Source organism: Megalobrama amblycephala, linkage group LG17, assembly GCF_018812025.1.
Source record: "Megalobrama amblycephala isolate DHTTF-2021 linkage group LG17, ASM1881202v1, whole genome shotgun sequence".
Taxonomy (NCBI): Eukaryota; Metazoa; Chordata; class Actinopteri; order Cypriniformes; family Xenocyprididae; genus Megalobrama; species Megalobrama amblycephala.
This window is the reverse complement of record NC_063060.1, coordinates 9,155,019-9,180,435: the sequence shown is the minus strand read 5'-3', so window position 1 is coordinate 9,180,435 and position 25,417 is coordinate 9,155,019. Positions and strand designations below refer to the sequence as shown.

At 39.3% G+C, this 25,417-nt stretch overlaps 2 protein-coding genes across 2 annotated transcripts; one reads left to right on the top strand and one right to left on the bottom strand.

Moving 5' to 3' along the window:
• The first annotated feature begins 173 nt into the window (after window positions 1–173).
• gpsm2 (G protein signaling modulator 2) lies at window positions 174–16,351 on the top strand. Its single transcript, XM_048162537.1, is given in 17 exon segments — window positions 174–349; window positions 3,136–3,454; window positions 5,544–5,765; window positions 7,107–7,242; window positions 7,807–7,941; window positions 7,943–7,947; window positions 8,040–8,163; window positions 8,245–8,360; window positions 9,796–9,951; window positions 10,077–10,185; window positions 10,302–10,431; window positions 10,593–10,675; window positions 12,774–12,947; window positions 15,023–15,194; window positions 15,275–15,513; window positions 15,654–15,782; window positions 15,784–16,351. Coding segments are annotated over 16 exon segments (2,049 nt in total). The 5' UTR covers window positions 174–349; window positions 3,136–3,392; the 3' UTR covers window positions 15,841–16,351.
• A 142-nt stretch (window positions 16,352–16,493) lies between these two features.
• Window positions 16,494–19,956, bottom strand: LOC125250918 (NACHT, LRR and PYD domains-containing protein 1 homolog). The gene is made up of 3 exons (XM_048163754.1): window positions 19,759–19,956; window positions 18,151–18,229; window positions 16,494–17,873 (listed from the first exon to the last, which is right to left on the bottom strand). The coding sequence occupies exons 1-3, from the start codon at window positions 19,954–19,956 to the stop codon at window positions 16,618–16,620; spliced, it is 1,533 nt and encodes a 510-aa protein (XP_048019711.1). The 3' UTR covers window positions 16,494–16,617.
• Window positions 19,957–25,417: the final 5,461 nt, after the last annotated feature.

The following is a 25,417-nucleotide window of genomic DNA, read 5'->3' as shown; positions in this document are numbered from 1 at the left end:
TTAATGGCCCCGTGTTGCAGGAGCTATATAAAACAAAGTGTTTTTCGTCATAGATAGAATACGATAAAACATTCAAATTTCATTGGTGATTCATAGGGGGAGTGGTTATATTTGAATCCTGTGCTCTGATTGGCCAGTCGAGTTACATCTGCACGCCCCCTTTGTCCGGGTTTGTGTGAAGTTTTATCTAAACAGCTTCGATGAGTCAGAAGTATTAACGTTAGTTTAAACTCGAACAGTTTTAGTTAGTCGGTTCTTACAATATGTTCGGATTTAACTGATTTGTTATTGATTCTGTTGTAAGACGAGGAACCGAGAGAAGGATCGGTGGGGAATCGGAGGAGTTTGAGTGAGTATGACTGAAGTTTGGCCCATAACGGCCGTTGAGACGGAGCTGCACGACACAACACATTGAACATATCAACTGAAAGGCAGAAATTTAAACTCAACCGCGCGCGGAGATCTTGAATATTGAATATTTGAATATTTATGATTTCATTAAAATGGAAAATGGGTTGTTTTTAGTTATTTTTTTAAAAATGATTTATCTCCTGTGTCCTAGAATGATAATATGGTGATACATTTGGATTATTCTACAAGCAGTATTGTAATGTTTGTGCTTTTCCTCTCTGGTTTTGTTTAGGTTTGTAACGTTACAGTACAGAAGTTAGTGTTGCCCATATTCAAGGGTGGTGTTTTATGTGCTTTATACCTTCAGTATGGATTGTATAAATATTTTCCTTGCTTAATCCCGGGCTTTCTTTTCTGTTTGCTTTGGGAGTGAGACATGGGTGAGACTTTATACTGCTTTATGAATGACGACTCGCAACGTGACATTGGCTTGTGTTTTTGCTGTTGTTTTTCCAGAAATTATAGGTTTTATATTGGCATAGAGTACAGTTTTTATTTATTATTTACTTTTATCTATCTATCTATCTATCTATCTATCTATCTGACAATGTTCTTATTCAAAATGCTCTCTGAACACACACCTACCCTCCTGGCACAATTCAATGGAAAACTGTTACTTGTAACTGCTTGCAGGGCACACTTTATGTATGTATAAAGGGTCTTTAAAAGCTACCTCGGTAACACTGTCAAGTGACAGTCGTCTATTTTGATGACATTGAAGTCATCACTTCCTGTGTGTCATGGAAGGTGCAGCTTGTGTCTGTCTTCTTTCTAACCTCTATTCATGCCTCATCTTGTCAAGCTAACCTGCCTCTGAGGTACTGAGAACCACACAGCTATTTTTCTGTTAGAATTATGACACACAAACCAGTTTTGTAACCAACTATGTTTTTGAGGAATGAAAAATGAGAATACAATGGATTTGAAGGTCACAACACTGGTGCCAAAGGCATGTTTTAGCAGGCAGTTTATTTGCACTCTTGATTAAGACTGAGTGTTTCTATTTTTTGTTGTCAGTTCACCATTTACTAGGTATTATCTTTTTCTGATTCATGCTGTTTAGACTTTAGTCTGAGAGTTTTATTCTTTTAATTATAGAGATCAGTGTTTCTGGTCTAATCAATTTCTGATTAATATTTGACAGCCTTGGTTCAAGAAGAATTTTTCCCAATTTATTTATTTTTTATTTATTTATTTATTTTATTTATTTTTTTAAATTTGTCATTAAAAAGTTAGAAGCTATGAGCCAAAATCACCATAAATGAGGTGAATCTCAATTTTATTAACTTAAAAATATTTGAAAATAGGGCTGTGTACTTAATGGGTCTGATGAAGGAAAGAACTACAATCCCATGAAGCTTTGCATAAATATTTAAGTGGCTTGAAAACATGGGGAGACTGATTCGATTATGTCATTTGCAATGCTTGTCTCGATTCTCTGATTGGTGGAGATTTCTTTGCAGAATCATTGGTAATTTAGTTTCTTATCAGGATTCCGTTGTTACACGATTATCTTAAATAAGTTGAAATAATGCATGCTGATGCCTTACAAAGCACATACAATTGACTAACAACCTTGTAGCGTTACAGTAGATCTGTCTTTAATAGTTTATATGTTTAAAATCGATTTTTCTCTTTGGAGAAAATAATGGGATTTTTACTTCCAGAACACAACATTTGCAGTCTGTAAAGTCTATTTTTCTTTTTTCTTTTCTCATTTAATATCCAGTTTCCTTTGAAATGTCTCATTATGAAAGAAAATGTTTCAAGTCATTTTAATACACATTAAAGTCCGCTATTTTGTAAATGCATGTTATGGATCTTCTTGTGAATGATTCAAATCTATATTTTTATTTTTTTATTTTGACCTTGTAATTTTCAATCAAAAATAACTTTGGAGGAAAACAATCTCAGTGGTGATGTGTGCCGCACTTCTTTCTTCTGCTTACACCTTGCCTCTCCGCCATTTACTGCAAGGTGTGCATTAAATTGAGTTCAACACCCACACTCAATATCCAATCAACAACATAGAACCATGTCCCTGCCCTGATTGTTTTCATTTACAATAATCTGTTCCAGTTATAAGTATGTCACATTACTGAAGAAAGATCTGTCGCAACTTCTATTTCTTTGTGACTTTAATATGCACAAGAAATGACAGACCACAACAGCATTGTGCATTATTTCCATAAGTGATGTCTCAAATTATATCTATCTAAAAATAGAAATATAGACTGAAGAATGTTTTAGTGAACATATCTCTATGGTTCCTCAAGCTGATTATCTTGTTTCTGGATTAGTTCAGCAATGACAAACCAGCTTTCCAAATGTCACAGAGGTGTAATATGTTTGAAAGTGACTCACAGTCACCATTAGAGCTATAAATGGTCTTTTGTTTTTGCTATAATTCTTTTACGTCGGTGTGGATTTGTAAGAGAAGGGTGAACAAAACTCTTTTCTTGTCACATACTTGAATGCGTTGTTTCATGCTTTGGTAGTGGCCTGCATGCATGGCAGATAATCAGCTGTGTTTATAGGCTGATCACTCTTGCTTTCTCTCTTGTTGTTTGGCCCCCTTGGTTTAGTTTTCACATACACAATGCTTCTGACACACACACACTTAATATCTGCCCCCCTTGCATGTGCCTGCTGCTCAGTGGGTGTTGCCATGGCATTACGTACAGAATGAGGGTTCACACTCGACATCTTGTGTTCTCTTCACAGAGAGCTCCGGAAGAGCATCCTGGACAAAACGCACAACACACACAAACACACACTTCCCAGACCCACTGTTGTGGTGAATATAAGTCTGGATAAGCTCAACTGCTGTAGCGCACTGGACTCCGCCACTGGAAAACATCAGAGAGACTTCGGAAGTGTTTGCAAAAACTTCCCATTTTTTTTAACTTTGTTTTTTTTCAATTCGCTATTCTTCTCTGATGGATTACTTGGCTCGGATCAGTACTTCATAATGCTCTTCAATGGCTGTGAGCAGTGCAGTGGTTAGCATGCAGAATGAGAACCGAACCTTTGTCCACTACAGGTAGGCATGCAACACTTGAATTACATTTTCCTCTAGTTGTAATGTGCCTTTTAAGGTCTTTGGAGCTTGTCTAGCATTAACTCATTTGTAAAGACACTTTTTCATGCTTGGGATTAGAAGTGGACCACAATTGTGTTTCCATACAACATAATATATTTTTTTAATCACAAGTTTTTATTTAGCACGGCATTAGTTGAACAGGGTACAAACATGTCCTTTGCCTCTACTGTTTTAGTACCTAAAAAATAAGGATATAAGTAAATTAAACTGTTAAATAATTTAAAAAGTAATTGCTAATAACGTCATCTTCCTTTGTCTAAAAAAGAAGTTTAAATTGGGAAGGTGTTTGACTGAATTTGAATGTCAGACTTTATTGTACAAAAGACATCTTGTGGCAAAATAAAACCAAATGTTGGATCCAAAACAAAAGGTTTTAACATTTTCAATGTGTTAATTTGGTTGTGTCTTGTGTGTATGTGTGAGAGAGAAAGCAGGTGTGCCTTAATTTAATCAATATTTAATAACGCTTGAATCATTTATGATGATTGTCTATATTCCTTTCTGCAGCCTTTGAGTTGGGTTGGTTTTTATCTTTTCTAGCATCTGTCACTTGTATAGCAATTAAGCTAATTTTAGCCTAGGCCATCTCTAAGAGCATAGACATACACTTATTTAGTTAGTGAAACCCTGGTACAAACTAAATGGATTTTGTGAGTGAAATGAGTTACGTCAAGATTATTAATAATCGTACTAATTTGCATTTAGATCAGTTTGTCTTTAGAAACAAACTACATTCACTGATTCTAAGTGTCTTTTATGCAAATGATTCCTTTTTTATGTTCTAGATGAATGCACTCGTATCTAAATGGTGTAGTGTATTGATCAGTCACATGAGCTGAGTGAGTGCTGCATTGAAGATTTTCATTACATCATAAGCGAACGCGGCGGGTCTAATCTCGCTAGCGTTCCTTTCTGTGTGCGCACTAATCACACACGACAGTGGACAGCAGAAACACAATCAGATTAGCTGTTCAAGTGCTGAGCATGACAGTTTTTGCCAAAGCCATCTTCAACCTCTGCCCTCAAAGACGTCTAATGTGACGTTATATGATGGACAACTGCTGTGTAGAATGTTCTTTTTAAAATCATTTGAGTTTGTAGTAGTGTAATTCCTGCTGAAGAATTTGGTTAATTGGCAGCCTCACCGTAATGTATGTGTGTTTGGGACGGTTGGTTTTGGAGATTACAGCCCTATCAGAGGACTTTTTAAGGAGACACCGAAGCATTTTAGATGCCTTTCATATGTCCAGTTGTCTTTGATTGTGTGAGGCGGGGAGGCACCAGGTAGGGCCTCTACAAACTCTAACGGACTAGTTATTATATGTGTAGGGATTAATCTACCATGAAATAGTGGTTAAATATTTGCAAGGCCACATATATAATGCAGTATCAGGTTGATTGTTGAAGGATTTTTCTGTTGGGTCTTTTAACATTTTACTTGTTGGGTTTTATTAAGTTGCAGGGATTTTTAAGGACAATATGCTGACCAGTATTAGTTTAATAATACTAACATGATAGTAATCTGTGGATGTGTGATGTTTACCATAACATATATACTATAACATCGGTGGCACTAATGAAATATGAAAATAATATCAGCCTGAAATTGTGTGCAAAAACGTACTGTTGTTGTTCTTAGATTTATGAATTGTATCCTATTATAAGGTCACAAAAATAATTTTCAGACTTTTTACATTTTTTATTTCCTTCGTTTGCATAAGAAGAAATTGAAATAAAATTAATCAGTCTAATTTGTTTTATCTTTTCAAAATATAAAAAATATCCAGAAATAGATCTTGCATTATGAGACTTTTCCAGCACAAAGGAATCAATAGCCATTTCATGTCATCTAGTTGAGTTTTCCCTCTGTTTGATTATGAACGTCAGACTCATAAATGGTGCATTGGTCCTTTGCACTGTGCTTCCATAATAACAGCATCCTGCTTTGTTTTATTTCAACTGATGTTCATACAGAGACATTAAAAAGCTTGTCAACCATTCAAAAAATTGTTTGTGCTGCCCTCTGCAGGATGGAGGCATCCTGTTTGGACCTGGCTCTGGAGGGGGAGCGTCTGTGCAAGGTCGGGGATTATGGCGCCGGAGTTTCTTTTTTCGAGGCCGCCATACAGGTTGGCACAGAAGACTTGCAGGTTTTAAGTGCCATCTACAGTCAGCTGGGCAATGCCTACTTCCACTTGCAAGACTACAGTAAAGCTCTGGAGTTCCACCACCATGATCTTACACTTACTAGGTATACTCGCACTTTTTACTTTTTAGCAATTGTAGTATCCAGAGACCTATACTACACAGTAAGAATTGATTAACTAACTGCATGAAGGCACCGGGTTCTATGATGTCTGTTCCATAACCGAACATTTTTCATCATAATTAAATCATAATTAATTTTCATCATAACATCATAATTAAATACTTGCCAAAACAAAATGAAACCTGTACAAAATATAGCAAGGCTCGACAATACGGACTGCCCGGTGATCGGGCCAGTGTTGCATCGTCACGAAAGTTTATCTTTTGCACTTGTTTTTAAGCCTTGCTGATTTAAATATTCAAGCACAAGAAGATGCGAATGAGAACTCAATTTGGTACAGGTTTTGTGTGTGCACACATCCAAAGCATGTGCCCAGACAGCTCGATTACTGAATTGAGTTCTCTTTCGCTGCTGCTTGCGCTTGAACAGACTAATTCACACAAAATTATATCAAAATGCCAATCTCGGCGAGTTCTTTAGTAAACACAGCAAGTGTTGTAAACAGCCAGAATGTAAACAGTTGAGAAATAAAACACACGCTTGTATCATTATATTGTATCTGTGCAGCACTTAAAGTGACAGCAGCCTAAAGGCCTGTACACACCGGGACGAATATCGTGTGCAATTATCGCTGATGTTTAACGCCTCGTGACTAAACAAAGGGTGCCTTTGTGAATGTGCACACCGAATTTTTTTTAACAAAATGCCTCGGGTTTGTTTTTTTTGGTTTGACGCACCATGTTAAAAACTGGCAGACCAATGAGATTGCGCTGTTGTTCACATGCCTGGAGATGCTGAAGTTACAGTAAAATATGACTTGGTGGCGCTCAAGCACAAAACGGTCTTGCCTAGCACACATTGATACCAAGACGACGAAGAGGAAGTAAGTAGATGAGGAGGACTCCTACAAACTATGGGTGCTCTGTCAGTTCTTGGCCACCAATATATGTGTATTATATCATCCCGGTGTGTACAGGCCTTAATATTGCATTGCTGCTGTCTGTTTAAATGTTTATTTAAACAACAAAAGAAAGAAAATTGCTCCCTGCTCTTGACAAAACAACTTTTGTAACTTTAATAAGGATTAATATATATTTAATTTATACAGCAGTTATCTAACAATTAGTTACTGTATTTTTTGATTTACTTATTTACTGGATTTTTGATCAAGTAAGTGCAGCCTTGGTGATCATGGAGACTTCTTTCAAAAACAAAACAAAAGAATTCTTATCAACCCCAAATAATTAATGTTTTTAATGATTAATTGTATAATATTTGTATTGAATGTTAATGACAACACTAAGTACTGATTTGTTCTCTCAGGACCACCGGGGATCGGCTTGGTGAGGCCAAAGCCAGCGGTAACCTGGGGAACACATTAAAGGTTTTGGGACGCTTTGATGAGGCAGTGGTCTGCTGCCAGAGGCATTTAGATATTGCCAGGGAATTGGGTGACAAGGTGAGTGATCTGTTTAATCTACACAATAAGACCTTACCTTACAATTATGGAATATATTACATTTTACATTTATTCATTTAGCTTTGTTCAATGATGCTTTCATCCAGAGCGACTTGCAAATGAAAAACGCTAAAACTAGCAATTCCTTCTGGTGAGGCAATAATTTAAGTGCTGCAATAGAAAGCTCCGAAATTGTTTGAAAAATTGAGCTTGCAAACTGACTAAAAAATCAAATGTGTTAACAGTCAGTAAATGAACAGATACAGACCGGGATCTGGTTAAAGGGATAGATCACCCAAAAATGAAAATTTCTGTCATTAATTACTCACCCTCATGTCGTTCCAAACATGCAAGACTTTCGTTCTTCTTCAGAACACAAATGAAGATCTTTTTGATTAATTCTGAGAGGTTTCTGTCTCTCCATAAACAGCTACTCAACTACTACTTTGACACTTCAAAAAGTTCGTAAAGAGATCACAAAACTAATCCATATGAATCAAGCTGTTTATTCCAAATTTGGTTGTTTGTTTGTTTCTCTTATTTTATTTGCTTTTTTTCCTAAAGGTGGGGCAGGCGAGAGCACTTTATAATTTTGGAAATGTGTACCACGCCAAGGGAAAGAGCATCTGCTGGAGCGGAGCAGAACCTGGAGACTTCCCTGAGGAGGTCATGACAGCACTTAGAAAAGCTGCTGAATTACTACGAGTAAATGTCCCTCCAACACTCACATAAGTGGACATTGTTTGCATGTGTGGGACAGAGTTTTTACGTCCTCTTTCCTTTATCCAATTGCTCAGGGCGGATCTGTGTATTGTGAAGGAGCTTGGAGACAGAGCAGCACAGGGGAGAACTTATGGAAACCTGGGGAACACATACTACCTGCTAGGAAACTTCAGGGATGCAGTGGCTTCTCATGAACAGGTGAGTGTTCTGTGTCATAAACTTGTTTATGTAATTGGCCAATAGCGTGTAAGGCAGTGTGTGGAAACATTTGTCTTCCAGCGTCTGCTTATCGCTAAAGAGTTTGGTGACCGGTCTGCAGAGAGGAGAGCCTACTGCAATCTTGGAAACGCTTGCATATTCCTTGGGGAGTTTGAGAGGGCTGCAGAACATTACAGGTGAGGGCAATATATTTTTTTTTTTTTTTTTTGAGTGAGAGAGAGAGCAAGTGCATTACAGGCCTGTTGGGATGGGGTTACACAGTTTCTACACTAGACAGGAGCAGCACAACACGGCAGAAGAAAATAAAACCCATTATAATCAGTGATACACTGGATGCAACGCGACACAACAAATTTCACTACAATAAATCTGATGCCCAAATTCTGTTTCTGACATATGGCAAGCACTTGCACTACTTCTGACATGAAGAACAAATAGATTTGCAATGGTCGCTTTGTTGCATCCAGAGTCAGCCTCAAGCTGTTGCAGCACTGTTGCATCCAGTGAAGACATGGTGTAACTTAAATGGTAGAAGACAATAATTCTTTACAAAAAATGCTAACTTTCCATTACTATTTTTAAGAATTTAATAAAATATTTTTTATTTAAAACAAATACATATTCTCTATTAGTCTGGGTCTAATTTTATAGGGCCTGTCTCAGTTTTTTTCTTTTTTTAAAAAAAGGACAGATGACGTGTCTCCACTTCCTTCCATTGTAGAAAAATGAAACCGAAATATCCCAAAAATGGTTGTTGCCAATTCCGTCATTTGGAGCCCGAGTCTGTGCAGTAGTGATCCTTAGGTATTAAAGTCCCGCCCATACTCCCACACCCGCAGAGTCAATCATGATCATAGCTGTCAATCATGACGTTACAGCCCATTTTTATAGCATCAAATAACTAACTAAAACCAAACTTAATGGATAAACGAATGCTTGAACATACGTCAGCATTATAAGAACTACCTAAAATGACAGGAACCATCTTTGGGGAAAAAATACTTTTTGAAGTGTAATTGGATTTTTTTTGGGACTCGAATCCCACTCAATTACATGGAAGAGGATGGGTTTTAGGACCTATACTGCAGTCAGCAACCAGGGGGTGATCGAAATTGCTTTGGATTCACATGGATTCCACCCAGTATCAGCAGATTCTTAAGAACAATATTCAAGAATAAGTCAAGAGGTTGAAGTTACACTAGGTTTGGTTGTTTCACCAGGACAATGAGCCAAAACATTGATCCAAATCTACCAAAGAATTCATTGACACACAGATACAATGTTCTAGAATGGCCATCCCAGTCCCTGGGCTTGAACATCATTCAGATTCTATGGAAGCAGGCTGTCCACACTTGGCAGCCAACAAACCTGACTAAATTGGAAACATTTTGAAGGGAAAATGGCGAAAAATACCTGCTGCTAGAATTCAGTAGCTATAAAAAGCTTCTACACTAATAATAGTTAGAGATACAGGATTGAGATTGTATGGGTTTTTTATAAACACAATATTAATTTTATTTGTGCAAGTCTTAAGAAAAGTATTACATTTGATTTTAAAAACTCTGTTGCGGTTGTGGCTGAGCTCTGACAGTGATGGTGTTCTGAGTGCAGGAAGGCTCTGCAGTTGGCTCGGCAGCTGAAGGATCTGGCGGTGGAGGCTCAGGCCTGCTATAGTCTGGGTAACACATACACACTGCTGCAGGACTATGAGAGAGCTATCGACTACCATCTGAAACATCTCATCATCGCTCAGGACCTCAACGACAGGTGCTTTCACACATTAGTGGTAGTAGAAGTTTTGTGTGCAATTATTAATTCCTAAAACTTCTGTGCAATTATCAATCTTTGAGGTGTAATAATGTTCATGCTAAGTATGGAGCTGTTTTCTGCAGGGTCGGTGAAGGCAGGGCCTGCTGGAGTTTGGGAAACGCACATACAGCACTAGGGAATCATGACCAGGCCATGCACTTTGCGGAGAAGCACTTAGAAATTTCAAAAGAGGTAAGTACAGCTACAGACCCATTGGTAGCTAGACATTAGGATTTTTGTCTATTAACTACAAGCAAGCACAATGATGGCCAGAGTGATAAGAAATGCCCTGATTGTCTTTTATATAGACTGGAGATCGTAGCGGTGAGCTCACTGCTCGCATGAACGTCTCTGATCTTCAGATGGTGCTCGGCCTCAGTTACAGCACAAACAATTCAGTCCTGTCAGAGAACAAAGAGATCGACTACAACCTGCATGGTACACCATTTTCTTCAGAAGTAGTATCTCAGGCTTTACTGTATAGTTTTTCTTCACAGTAAAGTTGTGACGGAAAATAAAGTATAAGTTTAGACATCGCCTTTAAGAATTTTTTGCTGATTGATTGATCAGAATCAGAACCTAGTTTGTTGTTTTCCCAGGTGCCAGACCCAGGATGAGCAGACGGCACAGTATGGAGAACCTAGAGCTGCTGAAACTCACACCTGACAAGATCAACATGAATGTGAGTGCAGCTGAATGTCTCAGTCCTTACTGTGCTGTACCCTTCAATCTGTAGATTCTTTTTATCTGATTCATAAGCTATATGTATAGTCATCATCAAGCAAATACGTCTCAGGTTATGCATGTAACCGTGGTTCCCTGAGAATAGGGAACGAGATGCTGCATCCCCTAGGGGTTACTATGGGGAATGTCTCCAGCATTACCAGTGTCTGAAGCATGAGTCTAATCACAACAATGAACTTGACATTATTAGGCAGCAGTCTATGACGTCATCACCGGTGTAACTGAAAGCATAAAAGGGCACTTGTGAAATACGTCATCCACTTCTTGTCTGAAGGAGATGTGTGCAGGAATGCCTGAAACATGGCAAAGGGATGCAGCATCTCGTTCCCTATTCTCAGGGAACCATGGTTACATCCGTAACCTGAGACATTCCCTTTCGCAAGGGAACTCACTGCATCCTCTAGGGGTCGCTATGGGGAACAGACTACCCTTGCTGAAGGGATGAGTGCCGGCTGAGCTAAGTCAACGGACTCAAAGGAGTCCTCGTCCCTAAGGTGCACCAGCAACAATCTTAGACCGGAGCTTCTCAAGAATCTGGGAGCTTATCAAGAACCTGGGACATTAAAACGTTGATCACGTTTATTTTGGATCACTTCCCTCAGGTCTTTTCTTCTCCCTCTGGCTTCATGCCTCCACTGCGTTCTACTCCTCGAAGAAGGAGCACGAGAGGCTGCGGTAACCTTTTGGTCCTGTCTCTGGTCCTGAGACTGGGATGGGCCAGACCCCCTCACGGGGTGATATAAAGGTCTTAAAATCAGCAGAGCATGTGCCTTCGCATCTCTTAACTTCCTGACCACCGTCTCAACGTATGTGCCTGAAAAGCTCAGATGGTGAAACCGGCTCATCGAGGAAAAAGTTTTTCTCTTTCTCCCCGAGGTCAACCAGGTTCACCCAGAAATGTCTCCACCACAGTGCTGCCATAGATCGACCGTTTGCAGCGGCAGTTTGTTTAATGGCACAGAGAGCCAAATCTATGGTGCAGCGCAGATCCTTCTACCGCCTCAGGGGGGAGCCCCTGGCCCTGGTCCAGGTCCTTCAGCAGATCGGCCTGGTTGGCCTGCAACACAGCCATAGTGTGCAGCGTTCACACTGGCCTGAGCTGCTGCCGCATATGCTCTTCCTTTTTAAGGCGCGAAGTTACATGCAATGGTTTATTAGGCAGAGATGGAGCCTTCAATGCGGATGCCTCACCCACGAGAGATAGACAATTATATCCCAACAAGAAACGTTTATGGAGGTGGCTATGAGGGAGCTTGCACTTCTCTCGTTTTCAATGGCAGATCTAATATCGCTGTAGTGCAGGACATGACCTGCCAATAACTTTTCATATGCGGGGCAGATGGGCTGAGATCACTTTAGAAATATCATCGATCTCATCAGCCTTGTCCTGTTCTTCATGGCTCAAAGTCAGGAGCGCGCTCACTGCCGGAACAAGATGACGTGAGAGACAACACATCATCACAATCGGCAAACCGGCAGCTCTCTCTCATCAGCCGCAGATGAATGAGAAATATTTATACCTTTCTCGAATTCATCCACAAGCTCCATCTGCGAGCCCCATGACCTCAGTCTCCCTTGCGAAAATGGACAGGCAAGAGCAAAGCTTTCTCATAAGGAGGTGCTCACAATGCGCACAATCAGCCCCCTCAAGGACTGAGTGTGCATGCTCATCACCCATGCACATAACGCACATATCGTGTGTGTCATCAGGTGTTGGATAACGCTGACACGGAGAAACACACCGTCTAAAGTTTAGACGCGTTCAAACAAACACATATCCTGAAGACAAGAAAGAGGTTTACATATTTCATAGGTGCCCTTTTATACTCGCGTTTGCACCGATGATGACGTCATAGGCTAACGCCTGCCAATGTCAAGTTCATTGGCGTGTTTAGACTCAAGCTTCAGGCACCGGTAATGCCAGAGGCATTCCCCATAGCAACGCCTAGGGGACGTAGCGCAAGTTCCCTTTTTTCAGGGAATCCGTGTTTTCAGATCTCGGCATCAGAATTCATAATTGAATCTCTGTTCTGCAGGGTCAAAAGTGGACCAGTGACATTCTCTTCAAGCAGTCCAAATCCTCAATGGCCAAGTCATCCTCAAAGCTCTCGTTTGTCAATCGTTTCAGAGGAAAAAAGCACAAACTTCAGAGCGGCTCCAGCAAAATTTTGCAGGATACCAGCAACACACGGGAAGCTCAGCAGAACAAAGTACTTTCAACACATTTACTAAAACAAATAGAATACTCAAATTACAGTAACACTTTACAATAAGATTTCATTTGTTAATATTAGTTAACTACATTAGTTAACATGAACTAATAATGAACAATGCTTGTACAGCATTTCATCACTGTGAACTAGGGCTGTGTATCACCAACAATGTCACGATACGATACGCATCACGATACTAAAGCCACGATACGATACGTATCACGATATGGTTCAATTTAGAATTTAAATTTATTTTGAGCAGAGTTTAGTAACAGTAATATGTGTTTATTGAATAACCAGTGTTATAACAGTCGTGATAACTGAAAAACTATTTTGTTTTTGTCATTAAAAAAACCAATGATTTAAATTAAATATAAAAAAAATTGTCACAAAAAAGCTTCTTTTAAAGTCACTCCCTCAGTAACTGAATTGACAATTATAGTGACACTGAAGCATATCAACAAAGCTCAATGACTAATTTCACTTGCAACAGTAAGTTGACTGTAAGAAAACTAAGTTGGTTAATTATATCGGCTATAATATTATAATAATGTCTATACTGCCTGTTTTTTTTTCCATCTGTAAAAATGATTTTTTTGGATATCAACTCAAAATATGTTCTAGAACAACATACGTTTTTATTAACGTGGTCTACAAAATATGGGCTACATGAGTTTACAATACACACTTAACAATAAGGTTCATTTATTACACATCAGATAATGTATTAACATGAACTAACCATGAGCAATACATACTGTATTAGTTCATCTTTGTTAATGTTAGTTATTAAAAAATACAGTTGTTGATTGTTTGTTCATGCTGGTTTACAGTGCATTAACTAATGTTAACAAGATTTAAATGATGTGATGTGACCGCAAAGGGCACTTTCACTTTCACGATCAAAGTGCATGCCACTGATAAGCATTGTAAATGCAGTATTACAGTATAGCTACACATACCAATTAAATGCGCAGGTCTCCTCTCGTGCGTCCTCCCCACTGGACGAGGCCAATATCACTTTCGTTTCGCTTTCAGATATCTCTATTATATATGTCATCACTGCTTTTACCTTTCTAGATGTAATTACCGAAATCAAAACAGTCCATAAACTATATCCTCACGAAAACTTAAGTCAAGCCAGCTCGCGCGTCAACCTGAGAGATCGGCCTCCAAATTTCTCGGTTTCTAAATGGACGGTTTGGCTTGATTGACAAACGCTAACGTTCGGGCATGATTTATATACCATCGACCTGTCCTAAAACGTTAGCACGCTTTGATCGATGATTTGGAGATTGCGTGTTTCTCCGTTCGAGAGCGCATTTCCTGTTCACATTCGCGACAAACAGCTGATTATTTACGAATGAAAGCTCACAGAAACGTGAATGTGCGCTTGCATTGCTTGCTAGCGTCAATTGACATCACGTGATTGGCTAGATTTAAAAGCAAGACAGACTCGATACGGCAGCTGCTGTATCGATACGCGCATCGTCAGGAGTTCATGACGATGTATCGTTGTATCGATATTCTGAGCACAGCCCTACTGTGAACTAACATGAACACAAACATTTTTATTAATATTAACAATGTTTAACAAATGTTGTAAAAAGAGTTTGTTGTTCATGTTACTTAATGTATTAACTAATATTAACAAATGAGACCTTATTGTAAAGTGTTACCAAAATTATTTTTTTTAATTGGCATTCCTGATCTTAATTGAGCATGATTGATAAGTGCATATTATTCCAAAGATATCAACATCACATAGACTATATGATATATAATAACCAAAGTCGACCACAGTAAACCACAAACCCCATAGCCCAGTGGGTAGCAGTGTTATTTTAGTATTATTGTATTCATATTTTTAATTCTTTTTTTATTTTAGTGATTTTTTTTTGTCATTTTTATTAGTTTTTGCTTTTTAATTCTCTATATAACTTTGATTTATTTTTATTTCAGTTCTAGTAATTGTTAGTAGTTCAACTTAAACTTATTTTATTTAGTTGCTAAGACATCATTTATAATTTTCATTCAAGTGAAAGTTTAATAATTGACCTTTCTCCCCTCAGCATGGAAGTACAGACATGTTAGGAGACGAGGGTTTCTTTGACTTACTGAGTCGTTTCCAGAGCAACAGGATGGATGACCAGCGGTGTGCCATACAGGACGGGAGGAACCATCTCTCTGTCAATTCTAGCTGCTCCTCTCCACCCACCACCCCTCCCACAACCATCAGGAAATGTTAGGCACTCTTCTTTCACATTACTTTCTTAAATTTGACAATCAACTGGCAATTAAAATGACAATTTCTATGTCTCTAGCATTCTCAGAGTCGGCTGCAACTCCAGGTCAGGAGCCGTTTCTCAGACTGTTGGCGAGTGCTCAGGGCAGGAGGCTGGACGAGCAGAGGGCAGGAACAGGAAACAGTCTGCCCGGTCTGCGCACCATATCCGAACACAGCAGCACTAGCAGCAGACAGATGATCCTCAGCCAGGTCATGGCCAGCACAGACGCCACCGAACCCGACGACCAGTTCTTTGACATGCTCGTCAAGTGTCAGGTGAGACAATGTGTTTGTATTAACTAGAGATGGGTGTCTCATAGAAAAATAAATGAATAAGGGAAAAAGTGCAGCTGTAGGGAAGGAAGTTCATTGGTTTAGTTAAACCTTTCATCTCATTCTCTTTCTATCTCTCTCAGGGGTCCCGTCTGGATGATCAGCGGTGTGCCCCTCCTTTGCCCTCCACCCGTGGCCCCACCGTCCCGGATGAAGACTTCTTCAGCCTCATCATGCGCTCACAGGCCAAGAGGATGGACGAGCAGAGAGTCACGCTGCCCTCCTGCCGCTGATCAAACATGCACTTCTGAACTTCATATGCAGAAATGAGCTCATTTTAATGCACATGAGTGCTACAAACCTCACGCTGGTAATACACAATGATGTTCAAGTAACATGCCTGTCTGCTAAATGATCATGGATGGCATTTTGTGTACAGCTGTACTGAGCAAAAAATGTACTTGTTGTAAATAACACATTTTAATTTTTTTTACAGGATTTAAGCTCTTTGTACATTTGCATTTGTAAGAATTTTAAAGGTTGTTTTAGTTTAGGATGTATTGCTTTGATTATGATCACCATAGTGAATCACACAAATGTATCTTTTGATACAAGACTGCAGGTGTGTTTATATTTATTGAATTAACATTGTTACTACCACTAGTTACCTTCCAGTTAGTATGAAATGTGTAATTATGGCACAAATATCGCTGTATTATTTTTTGTAGTCACATTTAGTTTAAGAAGTGGTTAAACTAAAAATGTACCTAAAATGTCAAAGTATGATACAGTGAGATTAATTTACAACAACTGTATAGAAATAAAACTTGTACAGAAAGTTTTTTTTTGCATTCATTCACCTTATTCAATGGTCTTATCAGACAAGAAAATATATTGCAGCAGTCTAAGTGACTTTTTGTTTTTTCTATTTTTACAGGCAAGCAGACCATTTGCATTTTCTTTCATTCCAACATCGAACATGATTTGACAAATACTTTTCTCTAAAGGCTGAGTGATAGTAGAGTGATTTCTCAAGTGCATTGGTCACCTGTAGTTTGTCATTTCACAAATCATGTAAAACACATGTACAGTCATTAGTAAAAAAGGTTAAGAGTCCGATAAAGGCAGATGATTTAAAAGGTTGGGATTTTCTTCCAGAAGAACGGAGATTAAAATTTCCTTCACCGTGACACTGCCTTTACGCACGACGCTGCAGATCCTTCTCATGCTTTCCTCACTGGTTGAATTGGGATGTGTGATTTCAGAATATATTTCATCCTGAATGATTTGCCTCTGAAGCAGTTTATCTGCAATGGCATTCACATTCTTAACGTATTTAATTAGATCGCACCAGTTTTTATCAAAAAATTGAGCTTTATCAAAGTTGGCAGGCACTTGTGTTGTCTTATGTTTTTGTACATTTTGAAACCAAGTAGATTCAGGTTTGTTTGGTTTGATGTCGGTTAATTCTTTCCAAATTGTTGCAGTCCATACTGATTTCTGATCATCCACACGGCTGAGAGTCATATTGATGTCATCGACCAGAGTTTGTTTGACCTGAAAGAAGTTTGGCTCGATGTCACCTCTTAGCTTGATCTCTTTGGGTTGGACAGAAGCACCAGGAACCTCAAGACTGTGTTGTTTCATCATCTGCAGTGGGGTTTCTGGTCTTGAACACTTGATTTGATGACTTAGCTTTTCCTCTGTTTTAATTCTTTTTGCAAAAATAGAATCGGATGGGAAAAAATACACATGGAGAATGATGGGGTTCTTTTTTGTCATAAAGATAAGTAGATCACAGTGCACTTTCACTGGAATCCCTAGTTTCATAAGTACTGTTTTAGGAGAAAAATCTGGTTGGAGTATTCTGGCGTGAAAACGAGTCAACTCCACTGATTCTAAGGTTATTCCTTCATTTTCAAAACTGAGGACCTTTACAGCATCTTTGAGAGAGGGGTCAGACTCTGCTAAACAGGCGTAATGAGGAAGATGGGCCTCCTCCAGTTTCCCTGAGATCACGGTCACATCAATCACTGGACCAATTCGCTCACACTGAAGCCTCTCCAGCTCCGCACTGAGGAAATGTCCATCCACTGCACGGTACTGGAGAATGACGTCACCAGAACAGACCCATCGCATTCTGGTCCTGCTGCACTCGAATCGACCCGCCTGAGTGCTGATCCTGAACTTTGACCCTCCTTCATCTGTACAGACTGACGGCTTCACCTGAACCCACTGATCACTATCAACAATGTGAACACAAGACTGACAGTGAAGATCAATTTCAGAAGGTTCAGGTGCAGAGATCCTCAGCCTAGAGAACAGAGATGATAATGATAAATGAAATGACCAATGTATGAAAGTTAAACATATTCAAAACTTTTCAAGAAAATAAAATGATCTCACAAATCATACGAAGTGGGAAACCACATTGTCATGTTTGTCACTTCTGGACTGAACTCGGGGTGTACACGGGGTGGTGGGAATACTGCAAACCATGTTTTTGTTAGATTTGTACCAATATGGTGGCTGTATTTTAAAACTGGAAATTGGTGACCCTAAAATAGGGACCCTACAGACTCTGCATTTCAGCTAATAAATAAACTGAAAAAGGTTCTGAACATATATAAACAACTTTACCTGCTTTATACATTAGCAGAGATTTTTGTTCATGGATTGGGGAATCTGGTCCAGAAGGGGAAACAAGAGACTGGAAACTCTACATGAAGAAAAAATACATTCACAAAGGCAATCTGCTTAGAATACAATTTTTCAATTAGAGACAAATCTGGACTCCAGGCAAGGCCATTCAAGCACATCCACTCTACGGTGTAGTGTCTAAGAAACCACTCTATTGTAGCACATGCAGAATGAGGCTTGACATTCTCTTGCTTCCATTTCATCTTGATGGCCCGGCTGTATATGTCTCTGTACAATCCCAATATATGTCTCCACATCAATGGTACCTTCACACATACTCTGTTTTTACTGATGCACCCCCATAACATGACCAACATTTGCACCTGTCGCTGAAGAAAGTCTGGATGGTCCCCTTCGTCTTTGGGACTGAGAACTGTTTTTCCTTTTTTCCTAAAAAAACAAGCTGAATCATGGATTCATCGGACCACAGGACACATTTCCACTGTCTTTTGGACCTTCTGAGATGAGCTCAGGCCCAAAGAACTCAGGAGCATCTCTTCATAGAATTGATGTAGTTTTCTTTTTGCCTAACAGAGATTCAAGATGCATTTCTTAAAGCAGCAGCAAAATGTATAAATTGATAACCATTTTCCAAAATTTATTTAACAGTAGCATGATGGTTTCTCATGCATTGTCATCTGAGGGCTCGAAAGTCACACAAATTCAATGGAGGTCTCCTGCCTTGCCCTACTAAACTGGGATTTCTCTTGATTCCCTGAAACTTTTTCACAAGTTATGTATGCTAGATGGTGAAAGACCTAAATACTTTGCATCAAGATATGATTTTTGAATGGTTTGACAATTCTATCATGACATTTTTTCCTGCCGTTACCAGCAACCTTCGGGTTACAAGTACGACTCTCTAGCCACAACTGCCCCAATTTTACACCCAATCACAATACCCTCACCTATTACCAATTCACCTGCTTATTGTGGACTTTTTCAAAACAGTTCATCTTGGGAATTCTATAATCTTTTTACCTTTATTTTGCCTCTGTTCCAACTTTTTTGGAGTGTGTTGCAGCCATCAAAATTAAGATTTTTTTTATATTTACAAAATACAATTAGGTTTGTCAGTGAAAACAATGGAAATCTTTTTGTTGTACTTTTGTCATAAAAAAAAAACAAAACAAGAGAATTATGCTTTTTATGCATGTTGCTTTGTGTCAATAAAAGGATGAAAGTATAGTTTTTGTTTAATTTTTGGTGGTTTTTGTGCACATCTTAAAGGTGGAAAATATTTGTCATTGTTTCACAGTAAATTTAAATGCACATAGTGGTAGCTGTTTTAATTGCGAGTAGCCAGATTCTGTGCTATATAGCCTAACAGCATAGCAGCATACTACTCATATTACAAAGATATGGCTGAAATAGTAAGAGCACTAAATAGCATGATATTCTGAATTCAGCCATAGATTACACTTGCTTTACTTTCTGGAAATATTGTAGAAGATATTAGTTTTAATATGAAACAAGTTATCAAAAAATAATGAGAAACAACATGGTTGTTCAGGTGCTAACACAACCATATCCACCTTCAGTTCATACCTCAATACTCTCTGCTGCAGCTGATACACTCTTGTTGTTTTTGTGCTCGTCCATCATATCCCCCTGGACCGGGATCATCTCCTGCAGTCGTCCAGTGACATTCATACCGTGTCTCTCATCTTGAAAGAAACAGTCATTTCTTTCTTTGAGTTTGAGTTCTTTGAGGTGATTTTGTAAGGGTTCAGACACACCAGACATGACTTGTCTGTGTCCTCAAAACAGACGCCACACTCCACAACTCCAGATGCAGCGTAACACTGAACAGGACGAGCAGTTTTTTGTTTTGTCTTCTTGAGGTCCTTCAACACTTTAGCCAGTATGTTTTATATATATCAGGTCTTGGGGTGAAGGACTTTCTTCGCTTTATACACAAAAACAGGTTTCGGTTTTTCCCTCAGCTGAGAAATTTAAATAGTTTACCTGGTTCTGTATGTAAGAGACGTGTGCACAAAAAAAAGTGTCCAAGCCCTGAACGTTTGGACAGTTAGATTTAGCCGCTAACCCCTTCTGGAAGATGCTGTACACCCTTTAGAACTTCCGCAATATAAGCCAGCTCAAAAACGTCCGGTGAGATGTCATTTGCTGGTGTGTTGAGCATCAGTACTGTAATACTTAGTTTATAATCAGAATATAGTCACTTAAATAGTCAGGCATAGCATTAATTTTGTGGGATATTCTATGTAGTGAAACTACATAGTGCATTACATGGTTTGAACACTGAATACTGTTCCGCCCACGAGGGGGCGTTGTTGGGGAGTAGATGCAAGGCTAGTGAAGAGTCCACAGGTGTTTGTGTGCTATTTACTGACACTATAAACTAGAGAACACGACATGATGTCAGAGTAGGATACTCTAATATATGGAAGTAATTTAATGCCAAATGTTTTTGAAATAAAAAGCTTTTTGCACTAATTGAAAAAAAATGCATTACATTAGCTGTGTTTGCATTTAGATTAGGGCTGTCAATCGATTACAAATTTTAATCTAATTAATTACATACTCTGTGATTAATTAATCTAAATTAATTGCATACATAATTTTTGCTGTGAAAGTATTAAATATTTCAATTCAAATTAATCAATGCAGAGTTTTTCCCTGGTCAAAAATGGTCTTCGGTGGTGACAGACATGGTCATCCACACAAGCAGTAAAAAGTGCCCTACCTACGAGATCTACGAGCCCGATACTGACAATAAAGTACCTGTCAGTCTCACTGTAATTCTTTCTTGCACTCTTTGCAAAAAAAAAAAAAAAAAAATGAAAAAAAAAAAAAAAGATTTTATAGCTTTGTAAGAGAAGATGCTTTTTTGCTAAACCTGAAAAATATTAAAAAGTAGCATTTAGAAGTTATATTAATTAATAATATAATTTTCTACCATATACAATTGAATGCACCTAGCTAACAACAACTTGCTTTGTTCTGGTTTCACCTCACTCCAGTCTAAACTAACTGATTTTATAGGTTTCTGGGAACCAAAAATTGTTAGCTGGGAATATACTACACATTGTCATTTAAACCTGAAAATACTGTGGATTATTAAGGCTAATTTTACTAACCACTCTTGCTAAATGGAGTAAGCACACTTATGTTCTCACTTCAGAGTTGTTTGAGTAAATGATTCATTATAGACCGTGTGGAAGAATCAGTTGTTGTCATGATTCATTAAAATGAGTCATTAGGTCGCGAATTGGACATTAGCGGACGTTGACGCGTTGCGTGCGAATCGCGACTGTTATTAGGATATCGCAAAAGATTTGTCAACACAGAAAACACTTCACCACTGGATAGGATTTTCTTTTTGTTTACTGAAAGTGTGATTTATGTCAGCTGCACGTGCAGGGCGCCTGAGAAGATGAGGTGACGTTCTTTTGAGCACTATTCACACCCAGCGGTTATTCAGGAAAAACATTCTCTGAATGCGCCTCGTGAAACATGGATTTGGTCTTAGGCTACGAACTTTTAGCATTGTGTCAGTTGATTTAGATTATTATGTGTGAGGTAGAGAGAGTGCAAAGACGGTGCTTACTTTGAAGACAGAGAGCTCGCGTGCACGAGAAAGGCTCCAGGTTCAAATGTCAATAGAGTGCCCCAGGGATGACGCATTTTTGTAGGCAAAACCCGGAAGCGAGTTAGCATTTTAGGACTTCCGGTTCCAACGCCGTAAAGTCTATGGGTTTTTTGAGTGGGTTTTTGCTAAATCGCCTGAAATAAGGTCTGTGGTTAACAAAGCCTCTAAATACTTTCACGTTTTGATCTATGACACAAAACACACCAGTTATAACCCACTTGTGATTTTTTAAACTTTTACTGTCTTAAAATCGGCGGTTGCTAACAAATTGCTAAAAGGAACTACTTCCTTTGGCGGGGACTTTAGACGTCATCATGATAAACAGGACATTTGGACAGCATTTCTCATGAAAAAGTGGATAAGTATTCATACACAGAGCAGATCATAATCAGCGAGCATGTTTTTAAATAGAGTTGTTTTCTAAATAAAGTTTGAGGAAGCTTGGTGGTGACGACGTTGATCCGCGACCATGGTTTGCTGTAGTCCGTTTATAGCCTACTGTTAGCCTTTTATATCTGACGACTTTATTTAGGCTTCAAAATCTATAAATGTTGTATTAACTTGTAAAGATTATCTTGATAGACAAAACGTGTAAGTGTCATAACCCTTTGTTAAACACAGAGCTTATTTTCTGCGATTTTCCAAAAGTCTATGGGAAAAATGAATAGGCTTTCAGTCGAGGGAACCCGTGCGCCACTAACTTCCGGGTTGGCTTACAAAAACGCGTCATCCCTGGGGCACTCTATACGGAATAGATTAATCTGCGTTAATTTTTTTAACGCGTTATTTTTTCTCAGATTAATTAATCGAAATTAACGCGTTATTTTGACAGCCCTAATTTAGATGCATTGTATTTTTAAGGCTTGCATTTTTATGGGCTGAAATTCAACATGGTCGTATATTTAAGCTGTGAATATTTCAATTAAAAATATTTCACACACATTTTCATTATTAAAAATTCAATAATTTATTTTCACCTTTCAGATTTCACTTCCAAAATATTCATTCTGTTTAAAATACAACCTATAAAATTCAACTAGCAATTTTCAGTCCATTTTATTTCGCTTTTCAAATTCGCTTCCACAAATTCAGTGGTTCAAATTCGGCAGAAAATTCAACATTTCACATCCGGGAACTGCAGGAAAAGCAGTAGAGTACCGATGCATGATCTCCATCTGCTGTTAGTCGACCTCACCAGCAGGTGCCGCTAACGGCTGTTTACGAAGACTAGAGCAACAGCTATAAGTCATCATTCATTCATAAAAACGGATTTACAGAAATGGAGCAAGTGGTAAGTGAATGTGTGATGTTTATCACGGCCAGTATGAAGTATGTCATAGATATATACACTAGATGTCGCCTTGGCTACGGCAGTTCATTGGAACGAATGCGTCAACAGAGCCGCCATCTTGGAACAGGGGAGCCTTCCTCTTTAATGCATCAGCGTCAATGTAGGCAAAGGTCTAACGGAAATAAAATCACCATAAATCGTCATGAATGCGATTTTCTAGGTTTTTTGGGGGGATTCGTTACAACGGTCAGACATGTATTTATCATTGAGTGCAGAGAAAATTTAAGGTTTTGATATTAAGATAATCTACTTTTTAAAAAATATAATGCATAGTGCTAGTAGGCCTAAGTTTATTAGTAGCATTCTTCCACTTGAGTAAACTTCGAATGAACTATCGCTACTTACATATAATTATTAAAGAATAAAATAGAAAAACAACATGAAAATCACCACTTGGGGAGATCTAGAACAAGAACCAGGTGGAGTTTGTAGAAAACAATTTGATTTCATATTTTTATGAATTTTTAAAATCTGTCTGTATAGTGAGGTAGTCTATGACTTTGACATATAATTATTAAAGAATAAAACAGTAAAACAACATGATAGTCACTGCAGTTGTACTTAATTGGGAACATGTATAACAAGAATAAGGTTAAGTTTGCAGTAAACATTTTATTTATTTTTTATGAATTTTAAAAATATTTCTACCGACATTTAACACCTACCACGCAACCTCATGTATACGCGCAATACATTTTAAGCATAGATGGTGTGACCGCATACAGGTCGCGGGGCAGGCGTGTTTATCAGTGGCAGGTCGCGGGGCAGGCGCATATAGCGGTGACAGGTCGAGTGGCAGCTGCCACGCAAACTGCCAAAAACGAATGGGTAACTAGCATGGATTAGCTGCGGTCGTTAACCAAGGACTGAAACAAACCAACGTAACCAGAAATATAATTTCGTAACATTCAATATCATAAAACACATTCTCACTTGTGAAATGTAATCCCTTGCTGTCTGGTTTTTAGATTTCTTTTGTTTGAACATCCATACGCAGCACAAAAGTCCGGCATCGTCCATGAATTCAGAGTACAGGCGGAGATTGCAGCGTTACCTAGCTACTTCCTATGACAAGACCCCTGTTCCAAGATGATGGCGGTTTTGACGCATGCGTAGAACCCCAAGGCGACATCTAGTGTATATATCTATGGGGTTATATAAGCAGGCGTTTCACCATAGGATTTGAGGTCATTCGACTGAAGCGACGACACTGAAGCCGCAGCCTCGTGGCACGGCATGTATCGCAGTACTCGTTCCGTATCTCAGGGAACCGAGGTTACGTTAGTAACCGAGGACGCTCCCTTTCGATACTTCACTCGTACTGCGTATGGGGAACGAATTCAACCGCGCCGTGCCACGGCAGGGAACGACTGGACTTGTCTTGGGAACCGATAGGGAACCAGCGGACAAGTGAGAAGGCCGAAGCCGCCGAACCCATGTTACACTTGCAACAAGGAGTTAACTCCTGGAATGGCATGAAGCGGAGCTCAGTAGAGGCCGCGGGATCATACCGACAGGACCCGAGTTTGTAAGGTCGGGATATCCAAATTATAAAATCTTACAAAAGTGGACAAAGACCAGCCAGCCGCCTCACAGATGTCTTTAATGGAAACTCCACTGGACCAGGCCCAAGAGGAAGACATTCCTCTAGTGGAGTGGGCTCTAACTCCTATGGGGCAGTTCTGGCCCATAGAGGAGTAACAAAGAGCAATAGCGTCGACTATCCAACGCGAAAGATGCTGCTTAGAGACTGCCATCCGCTTGGTGTGGCCTCCAAAGCAGACAAAGAGCTGATCAGATTGCTGGAAAGGCTGAGATCGCTCAGTGTAGGTCCTCAATGCCCTGACGGGGCAGAGTAATTCCAACTCTCACTCGTCCGATGAAGGAGGAAGCGCTGAGAGGGAAATTACCTGTGCTCTGAACGGAGTCGAGAGCACCTTAGGGACGTAGCCATGCCTAGGTTTTAGAACGACTTTGGAGTCGTTAGGCCCAAACTCGAAGTACGCAGGATTCACAGAGAGAGCCTGCAAGTCGCCAACACGCTTAACCGATGCTAGTGCAAGCAGCAGAGCGGTTTTGAGTGCCAGGGGCCTGAGGCCAGCTGAACGCAGCGGCTCAAAGGGAGGCCCTTTGAGAGCCCTGAGGACCAGAGAGAGGTCCCAGGTAGGGACGGTGAGAGGGCGAGGAGGATTTAATTGCCTAGAACCTCTCAAGAAACGCACCATAAGGTTGTTTCGTCC

What these genes read in the sequence shown, in the direction of transcription:
- LOC125250918 (XM_048163754.1), bottom strand. Translation starts at nt 19,956, where the DNA reads ATGTCTGGTGTGTCTGAACCCTTACAAAATCACCTCAAAGAACTCAAA. An exon ending in CTGCAGCAGAGAGTATTGAG is followed by an intron (nt 18,230 to 19,758) that starts GTATGAACTGAA and finishes TTCTTCATGTAG; the next exon opens with AGTTTCCAGTCTCTTGTTTC. An exon ending in TCTGCTAATGTATAAAGCAG is followed by an intron (nt 17,874 to 18,150) that starts GTAAAGTTGTTT and finishes GAATATGTTTAA; the next exon opens with CTTTCATACATTGGTCATTT.